The 18,461-nt window shown below is 62.8% G+C and overlaps 1 protein-coding gene across 10 annotated transcripts in view; it reads right to left on the reverse strand.

The window, feature by feature from the left end:
- The window catches only part of MTSS2 (MTSS I-BAR domain containing 2), a 54,879-nt gene that overhangs the window by 26,490 nt on the left and 9,928 nt on the right, over positions 1-18,461 (reverse strand). For 8 of the 10 annotated variants that reach the window (XM_053270989.1, XM_053270992.1, XM_053270988.1 and 5 more), the window contains 2 exons: positions 8,819-8,880; positions 5,389-5,462 (listed from right to left, as the gene is read on the reverse strand). The exons of the other annotated variants lie outside the window; for them this stretch is intronic. In XM_053270989.1, coding sequence (XP_053126964.1) covers positions 5,389-5,462; positions 8,819-8,880 — 136 coding nt within the window. Of the gene's footprint in view, positions 1-5,388; positions 5,463-8,818; positions 8,881-18,461 lie in introns of those variants that run through there. 10 annotated transcript variants of the gene reach the window in all.

An 18,461-nucleotide genomic window follows, 5' to 3' on the forward strand; every position in this document is an offset into this window, starting at 1 on the left:
CCCCGCTTTGCCGACCGGCCTCTCCTTGCAGCAGCGCGGAGGGTCGGGTCTCCAGGGGCCCTTTGCCTGCTGCTGCTGCTTCTCGTTTGCACCATGGGAAACGCCGGCTGGCGGAGGAGGCATGGCGGTGGCACCCCCTCCCAGGACACCCCCCCCCCGCGGGGCACTCTGCCCACTGCTCCCGGAGCCTCTGGCCGCTTCCTCTGGCCGCTTCCTCCCCAGCCATTGACAAAAGACCCGGCTCTGCCCCGGGACGCTTCCTCTCCCAGCTGCTTCCGCTGGGCCAGCACCGGCCACTCGGACCCAGCCGGCCCTCAGCCCAGGCCTCTCCTGCAGGCAGCGCACGGCTGGCACCTCTGGGGGGGGGGACAGCTCGTCATGCTGCCTGCCATCCGGGGGGGCCTCACCCCACCCCCAGCCTCGTCCCTACAAGCCCTGCCCCCCCCCCAAGCAGGTTGCTTGAACAGACAAGTGCAGCCACAGGCCCCCGCCCCGCCCCCCCCGCCCCCCGCCGCAGCTCCTTCTCTCCCCACAGTGGGCAAGCCTGGAGGGCCCCTCTCTGCCCTCCTTAGCCTCGTGACGCCCCGGATGCCGAAAGAGGGTGGCCCCTCCCTTTCCCACCAAGCTAAGCGGGAGACCCGGCAGGAAATGCCTAGAAGGCCACCAGACGGGAAAGGTGGCAGAAGCCACGGAGGATGAGTGGGAGAGGAGGGCGGAAGCGCCAAGCGGGGAGAGCCAAGCAAGGCAGGGCTGCAAGCGGCCGGGGGGGGGGGGAGACCCAGAGAGGCAGCCCAGCCTGGCCAGGGGGCCCCTCCCTGCCCTTCTCCCTTCCGGACGTCACGGGCAGGAAAATGGACCACATTTAGCAAAGGGCCCCGAAGGAGACTGATCGGATGGCTTGGTTTCTTTAGAAAAATAAAAGCGGGTGGGGGGTGGGTGGGGGAGGAGAAATCTGATGCAAGCACAATTAATTATTTACTGCTCGCAATTAATTACTGTTGTCAACTGACGTCTGTGCTGCTAAATCCGGAGGGGCTAGCGATACACAGCCAGAAAATCAGGCAGCACTCCAGGAGACCACTGGCTGGGGAGCAACAGGAGGGGACAAATGGCTCCAGCCCCGAGGGGAGCTTCACTGGGGCCAGCAGCCTGCCCCCTCCCTGGCTGCTGCTGGGACCTCATCCAGCGGCAAGAAGCCTGACAGAGGTCTGGCCCCTGGAAAGGCTAACCCTGGCCACCTTTCGCTGCAAACACGTTCCAGTGGACTCACTTCGGCTTCCGTCAGGGAGGGGGTGAGGGCCACGAATCACCAGCTGCCGTGGCTCGAAGGGTGGCATGTCCAGCGCACAGGGAGGGGCTGCAGCCCTTGCGAAATGTGCTGCTCAAAGGCCAGACTGACGATCATTCTTGGAACGGAGCCTTCCAAGAACTCTTGGGCAGGAGCTGCCACCAGACCTTTCTTACTGGAATTGTTATTCCGTTGCCTCCATCCGGTGGGGAAGGGTCTGCTCCCCCCCAGAAAAAGGCCATCAGAAAAGTGGCTGTTTTGGTCACACACACACACCCCGAGCCCATCCGTCTCATCTCTTCCGGCAGCTCCGTCTACACTGGAAACTTAAACCGGTTCAGCACAACTTCCTTGAAGGAACTCCAGGCACGGCCGTCTTGTGAGGGTGCTGCCAGTTTCCTGCTGGGGCTTCCAAGCCCCCACCTGCTTCCCGGGCCAAACTGTGTTGCCGGGATGGTTCCAGGGATGCTCCGGGCCCTGCAGAAGGCTGGAGGCTTCAAGAGGCTGGCGCTGCTTGGGGCAGGCAAGCAGCCGCCAGGCCAGTGGAAGAAGGGCACGGGTGCGCTTTGCACCATCTCAAGGCAGCCGCCCCTCGACACTGTGCCCGGGATCCCTTCTCTGCACAGCCACGTCTCCCCTCGGAAAAGCTGCTTGGAAGGCACCGTGTCTGGGCGGGAGGCGAGAAGGGAGCTCCCAGCAGTCAGGGCCGAGGGAGCCGGCAGGACAAAGGCAACGAGAAGAGGACTCCGGGGGGGGGGGGGGGCGGGGGCGGGGGGGGCACTGGGTGACAGGCCCAGGGGCAGCGGAGGGGCAGGAACTCAAGCCGTGCACCTTGGCAGCCACACACTCACGGGGACCACGGAAGGAGCGATGCAGGCCTGGCCGGAGGGAGCCCAAGAGGGCGTCATGGCCGGCATCGTGGTCACCCCTTCGTGGCACAGAGGCATCTGGGGCAACATCCAGTTCCACCCCTAGACTGGGTGGGCAACCCAAGGCGCTCCAGCAGTTGGACTACACTTCCCATCACCCCTGGCCCTTCGCCTCCGTGGCTGGGGATGACGGGAGTTGTAGTCCAGCAGCCCCCCACTTATGCCTTCCGCTCTTCTCCCCAAGCCCATCCCTCTTAATTTCACACTGCAGCCGAGATATTCCAGCCACACCACAAGGGTGGCTACAGAGGGGTGTGCGTGTGTGTGTGTGTGGGGGGGTGTCTCTCGCCCCTCCCCCAGTGTTGCTTTGCTGGTCCTGATCCGCAGGAAGAACCGGGGAGGAAGGCAGGCGCCCAAGCCAGCCCCGGAGCCAAGCCAGTCCCTTTGCCACCAGGCGCCCCGGACCAGGCGCCCAGCCAGCAGCCTTGTGGGCAGGCAAGGAGGGCGGCAGGAGCAGCTCCAGCAGGCACGGCTCTAATCCGCAGCAGCAGCAGCAGCGCAGTGGGTTAGTCGGCCTGCAGAGAAATCCGGTTCCTCCTCCTCCTCCTCCCTCCAGATGGCCTGGATACCCGGAGTCTGGAAGCAAGCAGAGGCCATCTGCCGAGCCCAAGGCCAGCCAGAGCCACAGGGAGCGAGGCCAGGAGCGGCCACAATGGCCGCGGCCAGAGCCTGAAGGAGCCTGCCTGTGACCAGACCACGGCCGTGCACCTTGTGGGTCCCCACTGACGGAGGCCGTGGGCAGCCTCTTTGGACAGACACAGGACAGACACAGCACGCTCGGCTCCGTGGGCCGCAGCCACGGGGTGGGAAGCCAGGGTCGCCAGATGACACTCGGAAGCCTGCCTGCCTGCCTGCCTGCCGGCCGTGTCTTCACACACTCGTGATGCCCAGAAGGGTCTCTCTCCTCCCAGCCACGTCTTAGTGAAGTCGCCCACGGACACCACAGGGTCACCCTCTGCTTGGTTCTCCAGAGCCACGGAAGAGACCCTCTTTCCGGGGGACAGAAGCACCCGGGCAGCAACCACAGGGCCGGGAGGCAGGATCCGCCCCCCCCGCCAGCTCTGGCAAGGCCCACCACGTGAAGAAGCACTTGGGGGGAGGGGCACTTCCTGGGCCACGAGGGGTCTGAAGCATCCCATGGGGGACGCCTTCCCTCTGCCCCCACCGGGGTCTTCCTCCCAGCACAGCCTCCCATCCCGCCGGGCTCTCCTGCTGGCGCGGCCCTCCCCTCCCCCTCCTGACCTCCTTTCCAACGGCAGCCCCCCCTGCCCCCCCCGCTTTGCTGACTCCTCTGTTTCCGCTGGATCTGGCCGTCGCCCGGCACAGCTGTCCACGGCTTCCCTTAATGCCCAAGACCTGAAGCGGGAATCCTGCCAAGCGGGGGAGGTGACCACCCGGCACACGCTGTCAGGGCAGCAGGAGAGCCTCGCCAAGGAGCCCGGGAGAGGCCAGCCTGCGCATGAGCAGGGGGCCAGGAGGCGCCCCCCCCCCGGGGAAAGCCTCTCCCCTCCAAGGTTTGCAGAAAGGGGGGCGTCATCACACAGGAGGAGGAGGAGGAGGAGGGTTAGGGTCCTTGATCTCCCCCGCTTGGCCTCCTGCTCCAAGCCTGGGAGTGGCGGAGAGCCGGTCTTGTGGCAAGAAGCATGAATGGTCCCCTCTGCTGAGCAGGGTGCATCCCAGTTTGAATTTGGATGGGTGACCCACCTGCGAGGGCTGGAAGATATTCCCCTCCCCCAGGGGCCGGGGCCGTCGCTCAGTGGCAGAGGGCCTGCTTGGCAAGCAGGAGGTGCCCGGTCCAGTCCCTGGCAGCACCTCCAGGGTGGGCGGGGAGGCGGCTTCGCTTGAAGGCGGCAGCTCCCTTTCGCAGCGCCCATGAGCCTCCCCGGCAGAGAGGGGCCGTGGCTGGCCCGGGAAGACCCAGCGGGGTCACGTGGCGGAGCAGGGATTGGGCCTGCGCTGCCCGGACCTCACGTGACCGGCTCCACCTGCAACAGACGGGGCCATGTGGGGGGAGGGCACCTCCCCCCCGCCCCCCCAGTGTCCCTCGATGTGCTTCGGTGGGGGGCCGCCAGGAAACTGCAGCAGCAAACCAGGAACGGGAAGGAAAGGGCCATCGGGAAGAGCCACTTGCTCCCCTGCGACTCTGCAGCCGCCGGGCCTGGAAGAACGCAGTGGCTGCTCCTCCCTCCGTGGCAATCTCCCTAATACGCCGGGATTAGCAAAGGTCAGCGTGGGGATCGTGGCGGGGAGTTTGTGGTTGTCTGGCACGACCTGCCGGCCCCACCAGGGAAACAACCTCCCTCTGTCTCTCTCGCAGCTTCAGAAACAGATTCAGGAGAAACGCCGCCTGTCTCCGGGACTGCATTTGAAGCCTCTGGGATTCACTGCTACCAGACGCGGCGGGGGCCACTGCACCCATGACACTCACTCACTCACTCACTCACTCACTGGAACCCCTGAAGGAAGACGGCGCTTCCCTCTCCCCTGGCAAGTAACCGAGCGGCTTCCTGCGTAGATTGCCGCCTTTCTGTTGAGAGGCTCAGCGCCGTCCCCAGCAAAAGGGTGCGGCCCACTCGGTGACATTTCCGAAAGGGTTAGGCCAAGGGCCGGCCGGAGTGCTACTTTCCCAACCACTAAAAGGGGGGCCCTCCAGAAGCGCCATGTCCTCCCAGGGTCCCCCTCTCTTGGGCAAGGGGGCTGTTAGCCCAAACAGCGGCTCTGTGGCCAGACACACACCTGCACAATAAGGCACGCTTGAAAGACAGCTCCAGGGGTGCGTCCTCCTTTTCATCCCGTGGACTAGAATAGTCGGGTCCAAACTGACCATGGCCAGTCGACCAGCTGCTGCAGAGACTGAGCCTCCACCTCCCGAGGCAGCCTACCCCCACACCCTGCTTCAGGGATTCCTGGCTGGCTGCTGCTGGGAAAGGAATGCTGGGATGGAGAGGCTCCTTACGCCAGAATCAAAAGGCTGAAATATCTTTACTGCTCCAAGGAGCAGCCGGGGCAGACCACGGGGTCCCTCGTCCACGCGGAGCCGTGTCCGCAGAGGAGGGGCTTCTGCTCTCCGCCAGCAGAGCAAGCCAGACTCTGGCCACACGCCCAGGGAGGGAGGACCCCCCGCCCGCCCACCCCCGCCCCCCCGCCGGCTCCTCGGACAGGGTGTCCCACCTCGTGTGTTGGTGGCCATGTCTGCCACTTTCTGGAAGGCATCCAGGAAGGCGACTGCCGCCAGCACGGTCGTCCTGGAACAGGGAGAGAGGCGGAGGTCAGAGAGGGGCTCCCTGGGGCTGGCGCAGCGGAGCCCACGGCGGCGGCACAACGTCTCTCGTGCAATCCGGGCAGCGGCTCCCCTCCCTCCCCTGCAGCGCCAAGCAGACGGGGCCTTCACCGGGGAGGGGAGGGGCTCTGGGCGGAGGGGGGGGGGTCAGCCGAGGGCCAACGTGCCCAGCTCCCTCCCTGGCAGCGGCAGCCTCTCCAGACAGGGCTGAGGGAGAGTCCTGCTGCCTGCCCCTCGGAGAGGCCGCTGCCAGGCTGTGCGGACCATGCCGAGCTAGACGGCCCAAGGGCCTGACTCCACAGAAGGCGGCTTCTTCGGTTCCCGTGAGCCACTTTGCTGGGCAAGCCTGACTCCCCACAGACCTGCTCCGAGTTGACCTGGAGATTCTCCCGGTGTGGCCCAGCAAAGGGGGCAGGGGGCTCCCTCCAGAGACCCATGGAGCACAAAGGCGGCTTTGGCGAGCGCAAAGGGACACAGAGCCCCGACAGCCGCGCGGATGCGGAGACAAACACAGGAGCCCTTGAAAGGCAACCGGGGGGGGGGGGCTGAGCAAGACGAGCATGGCCGCGGGGCTATTAATAGGGCAAGGAAGATCCGGCCACTGAAAAGCCATTGTCGGCCAGCTGAAAGGACCCCTTTGTGGCCAGGCTAGATAAGGGCGGGGCGGCTGGCAAGCCTCAAGGGAGAACGCCAGAACCTCCTGGGGGAAAGCAAAGCCCGGGGGGGCTGCCTGGGAACAAGAAGGTGGGGAGGGGGAGGCCCACGCACGTGGGGTGTGCTGAGAAGAGGGGGCCACGGGGGAGGGGGGCAAGTGGGCTGCCTTCTGCCCTGTGCACGGAAGCCGCTCTCAGCCCCCGCTCTGCTGGGGCCACAAGATGGAGAGAGCTCCCGGAGCAGGGAGGGAGCAGGCCACGGCCTCCACCTTCCGGGACCAGACACGCTCACGGAGGGCAGGCCTATGGGGAGAGCTGTATGCAAGCGCCCCCCCTTCCCCCTCCGCTGGGGGGCACCTGGGTGGCCACCAGGACGTTGGGCCGGACGGGCTGTTGGGCCTTCTTGGGGCTTTTTGGGGAGGCTGCAGCCGTCACCTCTCGGGGGTCTCACAGCCCACCCTCCACATCTGTGCCACTCCTGTTAACTAGCAGTTGTTGGGCTTTCTGTCCTTAATTAAATGTTATTCCCCTTTTTTCTTTTTTCCACCACCCTGTGCCACACGTGTGGGTTGGTGGGGCAGAGGGTGACCTCCCATTTCCGCAGGACTCGAGCGGGAGAGGAGAGACCCTGCCCACCGAAGCAATGGGAGGAGACGGGTCAAAGGAGGCAGGCGTGGCCGGGAGGTGGGGCATCTCCCGGACACCTTCGGTTTTACTTCACTGCCAGTGTGCGTGTGTGGGGGGGGGGCTCCAAATTTGTTCGGTGCAGGGGGAGGGTGTTTGGACCCTGACCACAATCCCCCCCCTCAACTGCTTCACCCCTCCTCAGGAAAAAGGAGCATGTTTTCCTCAGCAGGAGGGAGGGGAGCCCACTGGCTGAGGACCCCTCAGGCTCCCTCCGGGGAGGATGCCGCCACGGGCCATGAAGCCAGCTGCCTCTGGGGAGCCTTTGGCACGAGCCCCAAGTCCCCACCCCTGACAGTAGCTGGGCCTAAGTACAGTATACAAAACCATCCCCTCTCCTCTCCACCTGTTCATCCTGCCTCCCTGCCCCATCGTCTCCCTTTTGGCCATGTTTAGATTGTAAGCCCCTCAGGGCAGAGATTGTCTTCTCATTACTGGTGCATCACAGATGGCATTATTCACTCACATCCATCATAGACTTGCACCTTTGTGTGCATTCGAGCTGTAAGCTGCCTTGGGAGCCAACCTTGGCTGGAAAGCAGGAAATAAATGAACAGAAAAATAAAGTTGCTCCTCTCTCCTTCCACCATCATAAACATGCTTGATGGATTTTCCTGCATTTGGCTCTAATTCTTATTGAACCAGGGTCCCTTCTGTTCTGGATGCTGCTTCAGCCTAAGCAATCCACGCTCCCCCGCTGCAAAAGGGTCATCTAAATATTATGTTAATATTATGTATGATCCCTAATACAGGCCTCCACATCATTGTGACCGGGGGTGAAAGCTGATTTTTCTGTTGGCAACTAGAGTTGAGTTGCCTAGCTGGGCTCCGTCAGGATAGTGCCCAACTACAGACAAATGCACAAAACTGAGACAGGCTCTCATCAGAGGCTGAAAAATTTCCATCCCCAGTGAGTACCAGGGCTGAGAAATATGGAAACTGTGAGACTACACTACACATTTTTGTTCGATATCCCTCATGTGATGAGAAGACAAGGAGAAATAAATCAACAACTTCTTCAGATTAGCTGTGCACTAGAGCCCCATTCACACATTACATTCCACACTCATACAATGAGTGTGCAGCTGTGTTCCCTCTAACAGGCATTCCCAGGCGTTGTAGACGACAACTCCCAGAATCCCCAGCTTCGATGGCTTTTGCTTGGGGATTGGGGGGGTTGTCGTCAACAATATCCGGAAATCCCTGTTAGAGGGAACGCTGCTGTGCAGTACACACAGGTGCAGCGATTCACATGTTAAGCTGAATGCAGGTAGAGGTATGGAGACATCCAGCCTGCATCGTGCCTTTGAGGGGCCAGTGCTCAGTTCACATTCAAAGGCATTCAGGGTCTGGGGTCCCCCTTCTGCTCCTGGTCTGCATCTTCCTCCTCCTCCTCCTCCCTGGCAGTGATGCTAGAATCCCACCTTCTCTCCCTCTTTCACAATCTCTATATAACTGAAAACAATGAATTTCCCCCATTAAATATGCATTTCCATTGACCCGGAAAGCACCAGCTCCTTGCTGCTGCTGGGCCTCTTGGCAGTGCTGGCTCCCCAAACTACTCTGCGTGGGTTCATTTGGGGCAGAACTGGGAGGGGGGGCAGGAGGCCATCGGGGGTGGGGGCAGAAGCCACTTTCTTGGGCTTGGAAGCCCAGCCTCTGAAGAGAAGGGGCACAGGCAGGCAGGGTGGTGCTTTTTACGTGCAAGCTGATATCCTGACTTTTGTGCCGGATCCCACATTGGAGCACAATTCTGTGTTGGCAGAGATTAAATGTCTATTTTCTCTGCACAATGCAACGGCCGGCTTCCTTTCCCAAGCCTTTGAACAGCCACGATATACAGAAGCTGGCTGTAAAAGCGGAGTGGGGGGGGGGACCTGAAGATGACCTGTCGTGTGCCAGACTCTTCACAACACACATACCACCAAACATGACCAGTAAGCTGGGAAGTGGGGCGTGGAAGCCCCCTCTGTGGGAAACTCACCGCAGTTGGGAGTGGAGTTTCGTGGCCTTGGAGTTGAAATCCTCCCAGATGGGATAGGAACTCTGCAAGAGAAGAGAGGCAAGAGGTGAGCCATCCGGGGGCTGCGCTGCACCCCCGGGGCAGAGCCCCTCCCACGCAAACGTGGAACTGGGCCCCCAGATGTGGCTGGACTTCAGCTCCCACCATCCCCAGCCACAAGGGCCAGAGGGGTAGGGAGTGGCCTCCGCAAGACCAGCTGAGCTGGTGGGGGCAGCAGGGAGTGTGGAAACTCGGACCCCCCCTCCCCAATAGGGAGGGGGTTGGAGCTGCCCCCAGTTCTAGGGAAATGTAATCGATGTTCTGTTTCTCTCCCTCCTCTTTGGATTAGAGGTGCCACGAGCCTCTTCTGGGAGAGCCCCTCTGCACAACCAACAGGTAAAGCACTTCCCAGCTCTAGGCTAGAAAAGTTGCAGTAGTTGATCTTTAACAAGTCCATGGAGGAATGGATGCCCGGGGGGGGGGGGTAGGGGGGACCAGCAGCCCTCCGCTGTCCTGGTGGGGAACGTTCTTCCCTTCCACGGAGGCCGCAGGTGAGCCAGGCTCTAAGCTGGGCAGCTGTTCGGGCTCCATCAAGGAGCCCAGATGGGCCCCCATGGTCTGGGGGGGGCAGTGCTCCTCTCTCTCTCTCCTGTGGGACTCAGATCCCACAGAACAGCAACAGTGGCAGAGCGGGGGGTGGGGGAGAGGAGGGGACAGATGCAGGCCCTCCTCCAGCTTCCGACGGCAGCCAATATTTCATTGCAACGGTGCATATTTCTCTTCACTGCCGGCAGGTTGGTGCCCAGTCTGGCCGTCTCCCACCCCACAGAGAGTGCCAGTTTTGCTGGTCAAGTGTTGCCTTTCCGCCTCCAGCGCCCCAGCCTGACTGTTCTGCAAGTTATGTGGAAGTCTTGAAAACTACCAGGAACTGGATTGAATGTCAAAGGCGGGGGGGGGGGGGCGCGACCGCTTTGTACTGCTTAATTGGAAAAGCATGAGCACTGGAGAGGGTGGGCAGAGGCACAACCCGAAGGCTGGGCTCAGCGGCCATACTTGGAGGGCACCAGCCAAGAGACCTCGCAGGCAACCCTGGAATGTGGGCCAGATCCCCTCTCCACTCGTGCGGTGCAGCGGACGGGGGGGGGGGGGCGCAGTGGAGGGCACTTGCTGGGTCTGGAACCACAACCAGGCAAGCGCCCAGCCCAAGCCCCATTCCCACCTCGAACAGGACAGGCAATGAAATCAGAGGCGGCGGCAGAGACATCTTGCCTTGCCCGGGAGATGGACTCCCTAGGGGCTCCCCCACAGTGAACAGGCAGGAGGGCCGGAGCTGGCCTTGCGCCCAGCAGAGCAGGAGGACTCCCCCTACCCCCCCCCAGGGTGTGGCTCCTTCCTGCTTCTTGCTCTCCCCCCACCCCCGCACACAGAAAACGAAACACGGGGCGGGGCGGGGCGGGGGGGGAGTCTTCCTCTTCTCTGGCAAAGAGTGAAGGGGCCGGCCAAGGCTCTCAGGCAGGCAGGCAGGCAGCCAGCTGTGGAAGGGCCCCCAGGGGGAGGGCAGGGCTGCTTGCTGGGGCCCACCGGCCCACCCCAGAGAGCCCGCCACAAGTGCAGGACTCCTGGCTCACGGGTTGCCAGATGCCACAGCTCTGGTTTGGGTTGAACCGGTCCCTGCAGAAGCACGGAGGCCGGCATCTGAGGCAAGAGACAGCCAGGGCTCCAGTGCGTGAGTGAGTGCGCATGCGCAGATGGTGTTCAACTCTCGTCTCCACCCCGTCTTCTCCTGCAGCATCACAGCCAGACAGGACAGGGAGCAAGGTCAGAGGGAACCCAGTGGGACCAAAATGGGGGGGGAGGTTCCCAGGGAGCCCCCCCCCCGGCAAGCCCTGCTGCATCAGGCCAAGAGCAAGCTCAACCCACCAGCCGGCTTCCCACCGTGGTCAGTGGAAGCAAAGCATGAAGGCCACACCCCCCCCGGACTCAGAAGCAGCAGCCGGGGTGAGCGGGATGTGGCCACGGCAGTTCTGCTTAGGGGCCCGAGCTCACGAAAAGCCCTGCCTTCCAGGGCAAGGGCCACTCTGGACGCTGGAGGCCGGCAGGAGCGGAAGCAAACAAGGCTCCTCACTTGACAGACGATCTCACTGTTCGGTCTCCCTAACCTCACAAACAGCAGCACCAAGAACCCTTGGAAGATCTGAGCACCAAGCGGACACTATTCTGCCAGTCAGTTCCCAGGCACAGATCCTGGCTCTGTGGACAGTCCTGACACAAAAGAAAGAACCCAGATCGACAATCTAATCCTCAATCTGCATAATAACCAAATTCCTCACTGAATCAGAAATATAAAGGAGATAATCAATCAATATTTCTCAGCAATCTTTCACTATTCTAAGCAAAGAATGGACATAGGAACATAAGAACATAGGAAGCTGCCCTATACTGAGTCAGATCCTTGGTTCATCTAGCTCAGTATTGTCTTCACAGACTGGCAGCAGCTTCTCCAAGGTTGCCGGCAGGAGTCTCTCCCAGCCCTCTCTTGGAGATGCTGCCAGGGAGGGAACTGGGAACCTTCTTCAGCTCTTCCCAGAGTGGCGGCTCCATCCCCGGAGGAGAATCTCTTACGGTGCTCACATTAGTCTCCCATTCATCTCCAAACCAGGGTGGACCCTGCTTAGCAAAGGGGATAAGTCATGCTTGCTACCATGAGACCAGCTCTCCTCTCCAGTCTCCATGCCATCCCCAACCCAAATGCCAGGCTGGCATGTGCCCAGGAAGAGGAGTGCCAGGTTGCCACCTACCCAGCAAGCTGCCTCCCCCGCCCGCCTGCCACAAGAAAGAAGGGTGGAGACAGAGACGCGCAGAGGGGGGGGGGTTCTTGGGCAAGGAACAGCCCACGGCAGCCTGGCCCACTGGAAGCAGCCCCTTAGCCAGAGATCGGGGGGGGGGGGGGGGGAACAGGGCAGGGGACCATGGCAGAATGGCCAGAACACCAAGGTTTGTCACCGGATCTGTGATTTGCCCATATTACATCTCCGTGGGCAATCTGCACATTTCCCCTTGAGGGCACCAGCCAAGAGAATGACCTTTTCTTTTTCTCATGAAAAGCGGAATGCAGGGAAGGGCTTGGAATACCCTTGAAGAGAGTCAGGCCAGGATCCTGCATGGTCTCCATGGCTCTGGTCTGGGGGGGGGGTTTGATGCCCCCAGTCACCTGCCGGGATGGGCAGGCGGGCTCAACCCCCCACCGGCCACATCCCTCCAGGCGCCCCTCCCCCACTGGCACATGCTGCAACCCCCCCCCCCGACAGGCCCAAGCAACCTCTGCACTGGCCGCGGCCAAGTGAGCAATGGCCAAGCCTAGTCACTGCCAAGTTGTGCCACGGGCAAGCGGGCCACCTCGGCAACTGGAACCAAGGGGGCAAAATGCCCTCGAGGGAGCCGGCCGCTTCACCAGAGCTAGCGGCTTTCCCCTCGGGAGTTTCATGCCACCCACATTCCCTGCAAACGTGCCCCACAGGGTTGCAGTTGGCACTGGGGGCATCTGGCAGCCTGTCAGTTCTCCAGCCCCCTCCTGGCAACGGCAATTACCGGCTGTCTGGGGTGGTGGGCAGGAAGGTGTAGCAAAAAGGAAACGTCCTCCGGGCGACGCTGACACTGAATGAAGGTGGCCCACCTTGACTTTGCCAGCAGCGTGGACCTCCATGCGTCCTACCCTCAGGGCATACGGCCCACGTGGCTTAAACGGCCGAGGGGCCCAGCACAGTGGGGCAAGCATGCTGCCCGGAGTTCTGGGGCACCTGTGCCCTCCTTGGCAAGGGGCCCGAGCCTGCCCTGGGCACCCAATGCCCAGAGCTGCAGGCTTCCTGGGGCCTCTGCCCTGGCAGACGGGTTGTCTTGGGGGCAGGAGATTTAGCACTGAGCTTCTCGCTGAGGAGCCCTGTGAAGCCGCTCAGCAACCCTCTCCGGAAGCTCACTCGGTGGGGGCCAGGAGGAGGTCGGGGAGCCCCAGGCGGTGCAGCGCCTGCCTGCTGCAAGGCACTGGCCCTTGCCTCCGAGAGGGTGCCCGACACCACTTGCTCAGACACGGAAGCCACACGCGGGGGCCACAACGGCAGGTCTCCCCACGCCCCCCCAGTGACTCTGCCAAAAGAGTTTGTCTGAAGAGCAGCACGTGGCTGGCTCCGGACGAGCTTCCTGGGCGGCATGCACACCCACAGGAGGAGTCGGCCAGTTCTGGGCTCGGGAGAGGCTGGTCTCTGCCACTGGCCAGCCAGGCCCCTCCCCACCCCGGGGGCTGCTGGGGTCAGCGTCCTGGATCCCTGCACCCTCCAGGTGGCCCCCAGTCCAGAGAGCGCTGCTCTCACAAATGCTGCGTCAGGCCAAGAACTGTCCTGCTCCAAGGACCGACTCGCCCTGCCAAGGAACCAAAGTCCACCGACAGAGCCCTCTCCGCCACCCAGGACGGACACTGCATGGCATCTCTGTGCCGTCCTCGGTCTGTTCTGGAGCAGGAGAGCCCACTGAGCTCTCAAGAGGGCTGGCACCAAATTCCAGGGGGCCCTCAGACAGAGACCTATGGGGCAGCCCCCCTGGCCACTCAGCCCCTGCCCCCACCTCAAAGTGTGCATGCACCCTGCCCCCCCCCGATGTCCAGGCCACTGGGGGGAAATAAGGGGGGCAGGCAGACACTCCGTCCTCAGCAGGGCCACCTGGGTATCCGCCCTGAAGGCCCAGCTGCTGCTGCTGCCTCCGCCGCCAGCCACACCCAGCAGGTCTCCCTCACCCTCACCGGCTTGCCTGGCGATGGAGTGGCCACCCCTTCTGGGCGGCACAGCACACGCCTGGCGCTCTGGGGACTGGCCAGGTGGACCAGGGAAGCAGCCCGCGTGGCCCTGCCCAGGCCGGCTCATGCAGGCCAAGGATCCCCGGGCGGGGGGGGGGGGGGGGGCTCCAGCTCAGGGCAAGGCCAACACCAGCTCCGGGAGGCAGTGCGGATTCAGCACATGCCCCAGAAAAGGAGTCCTGGCTTTCCTGGAATGGCTCAGCAGAGAGTCTCCTGGCTGCTCTCTCTGGCCTGCACAATGGACTCGCCCCCGACTCCATCCTGCGCCCCATCCAGGAGGCTTCTCTGCCAGGGGCCAGCCAGGCTGAGGCGAAGCGCTAGCAGCCAAGAGGGTCCCTGCCGGGGCGCCCCAGCAGCTGGCCTTCCTCCTGCCCCTAGGCAGCCGGGCTGCCACCTCTGCAGGCAGCTCTCTCTGGAAAGTGTGGGAAATGGCCCGGGGGGGGGGGGAGGAGGAGGAGGAGGAAGATGCGGGGGGGGGCAAGAGCCAGCGGACACGGAGCAGCCCCATCCCATCCGGGGCTCCTCCTCGGCTGAGCATTCCTGGGGTTCGCTGCAAGCAACCCCTGCCGGCTCCCCCCCATCATAAGACCTTTGCCAGGGAGCTGGTGTGGCTTTCAGCCCAGCAGAGCCACGGGGGGGGGGGGGGGGCTGGCACAGAAGGCAGGGGTGCCCAGGGAGCCTGTGCCTTCAGGGGGGCAACCACCTCAGAGCGTCCAGATGGCATCAGACGATGGTGCACTGCGATGCCCCCAACGCCCCTCACCCACCGTGGCTGGGAATGGTGGCAGCTGCAGCCCACCATCTGGGGATCCAAGCTGAGGGGCCCTGGCCTAGAGCTGGGGGGGGGGCAACACGGGCGCTCCAGCTGTGGCTGAACTGCAGCCCCCCCCCCTCCACACAAGACCCACCTGCTTCCTCAGGCCTTTGGCTAAAACTGTGCTTGGAAATGTTTTTGTTAAAACTATTCTTAAAAGTTTATGGCTTTAAAATGGTTTTTATTGAGTTTTATGTATTGTTTTAAGTTGAGACTGAGATTCAGGGGTTGGGCACTTTGGGGACGGAAGAAGTGACAAGTCGAGAGAGTCCCTTGGAGCCCGCAGGGAGCAGAGCGGAGAGGCGCTGCTGAGGTCCTCACGCACCGCCTGGGCGCCGCACTGACGGAGCTAGCAGGGGCCCAAAATGAAAGGAGAGGTGGCTTTGGATGGAGCTGGGAGCGCAGCTGCCACGGGCCCCGCTCAGACTGCGGCCCCCCAACACTGGCCAGAGGGAGGGAGGGGTGCTGGGCCCCCCCCCGCCTGAAAGAGGAGCTGCCCAGGCGGTGGCCGGCACAGCCCACGGAAGCCACTCCCGATGCCCAGTCTGCTGGCCAGCAGGCCACTCGCCTGGCTCATCCGAAGGAGCCGGGGTGGGTGGGTGCCCGCCCAGAGTTGCTCCTACCTGAGAGCCATGCTGCCTGCAGGTTGGCCATTCATCAGGTAGAGCTGCATGGTTCTCGGATGGGGTGGGAGAGAGAGGAGCCACCTGAGCAGAGGCTGCTGGGCTCCCTTTGGTGCCCCACCCTGCATTCAGACACCTCTGCCTAGTCACCTCCAGCGAGTCAGAATTGCCTCCAAGGAACTAGAGTGGGGCCCTTCGGTGCATCAGAAGGGGGGGAGGGTCTGCTCTCCCCTCTCAGCTCAGTCACAAAGCACTGAGAGGCAACCTCTGCTGTGGGCTGGCACGATCCATGGATCCGGATCCGGGTAGCCAGATTTAACCTTTGCTGAAAGCAAAGGCCGTTCCCCAGGATGTGGGAGCTCAGGATATGCCGGAACATCCACTTTGCAGGGCACGAGAGCACAGGTGGTGCCCCCGGCCAGGCCTTTGGAGGAGGTGCCCCGCAGGAGCCAGGCGCAGAGCCTACTTCCAGAGGCACAGTGAGGAGCCACGTGACCGAGGGCTCCCCTGGCCACACGCACCCGCACCACTCCGTGCTGCCAAGCAATCCGTGGCCGAGGAAAGCACCTCTCTCCTGGCACGGGCGGCCAAGTGGGTGCACCGCAGTCTGCCTGCGGCAAGGGTCGTGCTGCCAGTGGGGCCTGCCTCGCTCAGGCCTCTGCCACTCGCCCACGAGAGAGGAGGGCAGCCGGTCCCCCCCCCGCTTCCCTGCCAGCTCCCCTTCGCTGTGGGCCAGAGGCGGCGAGGGGGCAGCAGCCACCCCACCTCCTCCTGAGCCGGCTGCCCACTCTAGCTCCCTTCCCAGGTTGTGAGGCTGGAGGGGAAGTGGCCGGGGATCCTCTCCTGCTGGAAAACCCATTTGGCCAGCCGCGGAAGGCAGAGGGCACACCCAGAGGGGGCCGGACACGCTGGAGCGGCGGGCTGGGAAGAGCCTCTCCGGGATGGTGGTGGTGGTGGGAATCATCAAGGCCTTCTGACGTCCCAGCAAGATCCATCGCCTCCGCCTGGGATGGTCTTGCTTCCCACGCAAACTCCAGTCAAGGAGGCAGAGCCTCCGGCCTCCAAGGCAGAGGACCGCTGGACAAGACGGAAGGCCCGCTTGCTGCGCTCAGCCTCTCCTCTGCACGGCCAAATGTGGGTCTTCTGGAGGAGGGGGCCGGGCAGGGCCCGGGAGCGGACGGAGAGCAGGCCAGCCAGGCGCCCACATTGCAAGGCGCTGCAGGGAAGAGGGTTCCCCTCCCCTCATGGCCGGCTGCCTACACATATCCCTGCAAGTGTATTTCTAACACCTGTGTGTGAGGGAAGAGAGCGGGGCTTCCCTCTCGAGCAAGCTATGAACAGCAACAGCCAACGCCGGGGATGGAAGCCTCTCGCCTCCAACTCAGGCTAGGCAGCTTTGCAGTGTGCTCCTCCCAGAGCATCGACAGAGCTCCTCTCCTCCCCACAGACGCTTCGGCACAAACCGCCCAAACAGAGGGAGGCTCGGCCAAACCCCTCTGTGGCCACACCTAGCACACACACACCCCACGAATGCTGCCTTAGGAGGAAGACAGAGGGGCATTTTGACAACCGCCGGGCTGGTCCCAAAGTCCCCACAGCCGCCCTATTCACACGTTACGCCCCAGCACTCACACAATCGGTGTCCACAGTGCGCATGGCTACGGACCTGTGTGCAGGCACAGGCCGAGCGCCAGGCCTTCCTCTCTGCGCCCCGCGCCCCAGGGGGTCTGCCTCCTGACCCAGCTTGCAAGTGAACACACACACACACGGGCCGCTGCAGCCAGCAGAGCACAGGCCCAGCCTCCGGATGCCTGAGCAGGGCTCGTGCCGAACCCAGCGCCACCTCGCCTCCCTCAGGACCAGCTCTGCCGCAGGGGCTGGCTCAGGCAGGGCAGCCCCCTCCCTTCTCTGCCCACACTTTGGAATGGTTTTTAAAAGGCAACGGCAGAACAGTGACAGCAGGCCGGCCATTCTCGGCAAGGCAGGTGTGCCATCTGAAGCCAGAGCAACGGCAGGCCCGGCAGGCCTTTTCCTGGGATGTGCCCGTCGTCCAGACAGAGAGGCCAGGAGGAGACGTGGGCCACCCCTTGCCAGGTGGGAGGTCCCCCTTCTCCACCCTCCGATGGAGGCAGCCCACGGGCCAGGTCTGGCGAGGCGCTTGGGCCCCTGCAGCTCCTCAACCCCTCACAGCAGGGGTCTCGGTCCTGGGCCCCCAGCGGAGCTTGGCCGACAACTCCCACCCTTCCCTTTGACCTCTGTGGCTCTGTCTTACGGAGTAGCCCCAGAGCGCCCCCGGCTCTTTCGGCTCTGCAGGGCAAACCTGGGCACAGGTAGTAGCCGCCTTCTCTGCAAGCTTCCCTTTTGGGGCAGGCTGAAGAGCAAACCACCCCCCTTCACGTTGCCTGGACAGACACTTCCCAGATCCACTGTGGTGCTTGCAGGGCCCAGAGCACTTCCCACCTGCTTGTGAGGTGACATAGGAACACAGGAAGCTGCCACACACTGAGTCAGACCCTTGGTCCATCTAGCTCAGTACTGTCTGCACAGACTTCTCCAAGGCTGCAGGCAGGAATCCCGTCTCTCAGCCCTCTCTTGGAGGTGGTGCCAGGGAGGGAACTTGAAACCTTCTGCTCTTGCCAGAGCGGCTTCATCCCCAATCCAGACAAGGCACCCAATCCTTGGTGCCCAATTCAGACAAGGCGCCGTCTTGCCCGCTTGGTCACCTTTCCATTCAATTACTACAAGGTGTTCTTAGAGGGGGTTGCCCTGCACAACACAACACACACAGCAGACTTCTGTGCCCCACACCAGCTCCGTCTTCGGCACACACCAGTCCCAAACCGGGGCCAGCAAGGACGCCTGCGGCTTTCATCGCCAGAAGATCCCTCCTGCAAGCCTGGCCAGCCAGAAATCCTACAATACACACTTATGGCTCATCTAATTGGCCCAGGAAAGAAAGGGGGCACAGCTCTGTGAGTAGCACCCCCGTTTTGCATGCAGAAGGTACCACATCCAATTCCTGGCAGCACCTCCAGGTAAGGTTGGGAAAGGCCAAGTCACGGAGAGGAGAGGTCTCTCCATGGCTACCAGTCTGCTGGCTGTGGGCCACCTCCAGCCTTAGAGACATGATGCCTCTCAATCCCAGTTGCAGGGGAGCAACCGCAGGAGGGAGGAGGGCATGCAGACACCTCTTGCCAGTGGGCTCCCCAGAGGCGGCATCTGGTGGGCCACTGTGAGAAACAGGAGGCTGGCCTGGAGGGGCCTCCTTGGGCCTGATGCAACAGGGCTGGTCTTATATGAAGACACCCCCGGCCACACACCAAAACCCCGGAGAACTGCAGCCTG

Source organism: Hemicordylus capensis, chromosome 9 (genome assembly GCF_027244095.1).
Source record: "Hemicordylus capensis ecotype Gifberg chromosome 9, rHemCap1.1.pri, whole genome shotgun sequence".
In the NCBI taxonomy this organism is placed as follows: domain Eukaryota; kingdom Metazoa; phylum Chordata; class Lepidosauria; order Squamata; family Cordylidae; genus Hemicordylus; species Hemicordylus capensis.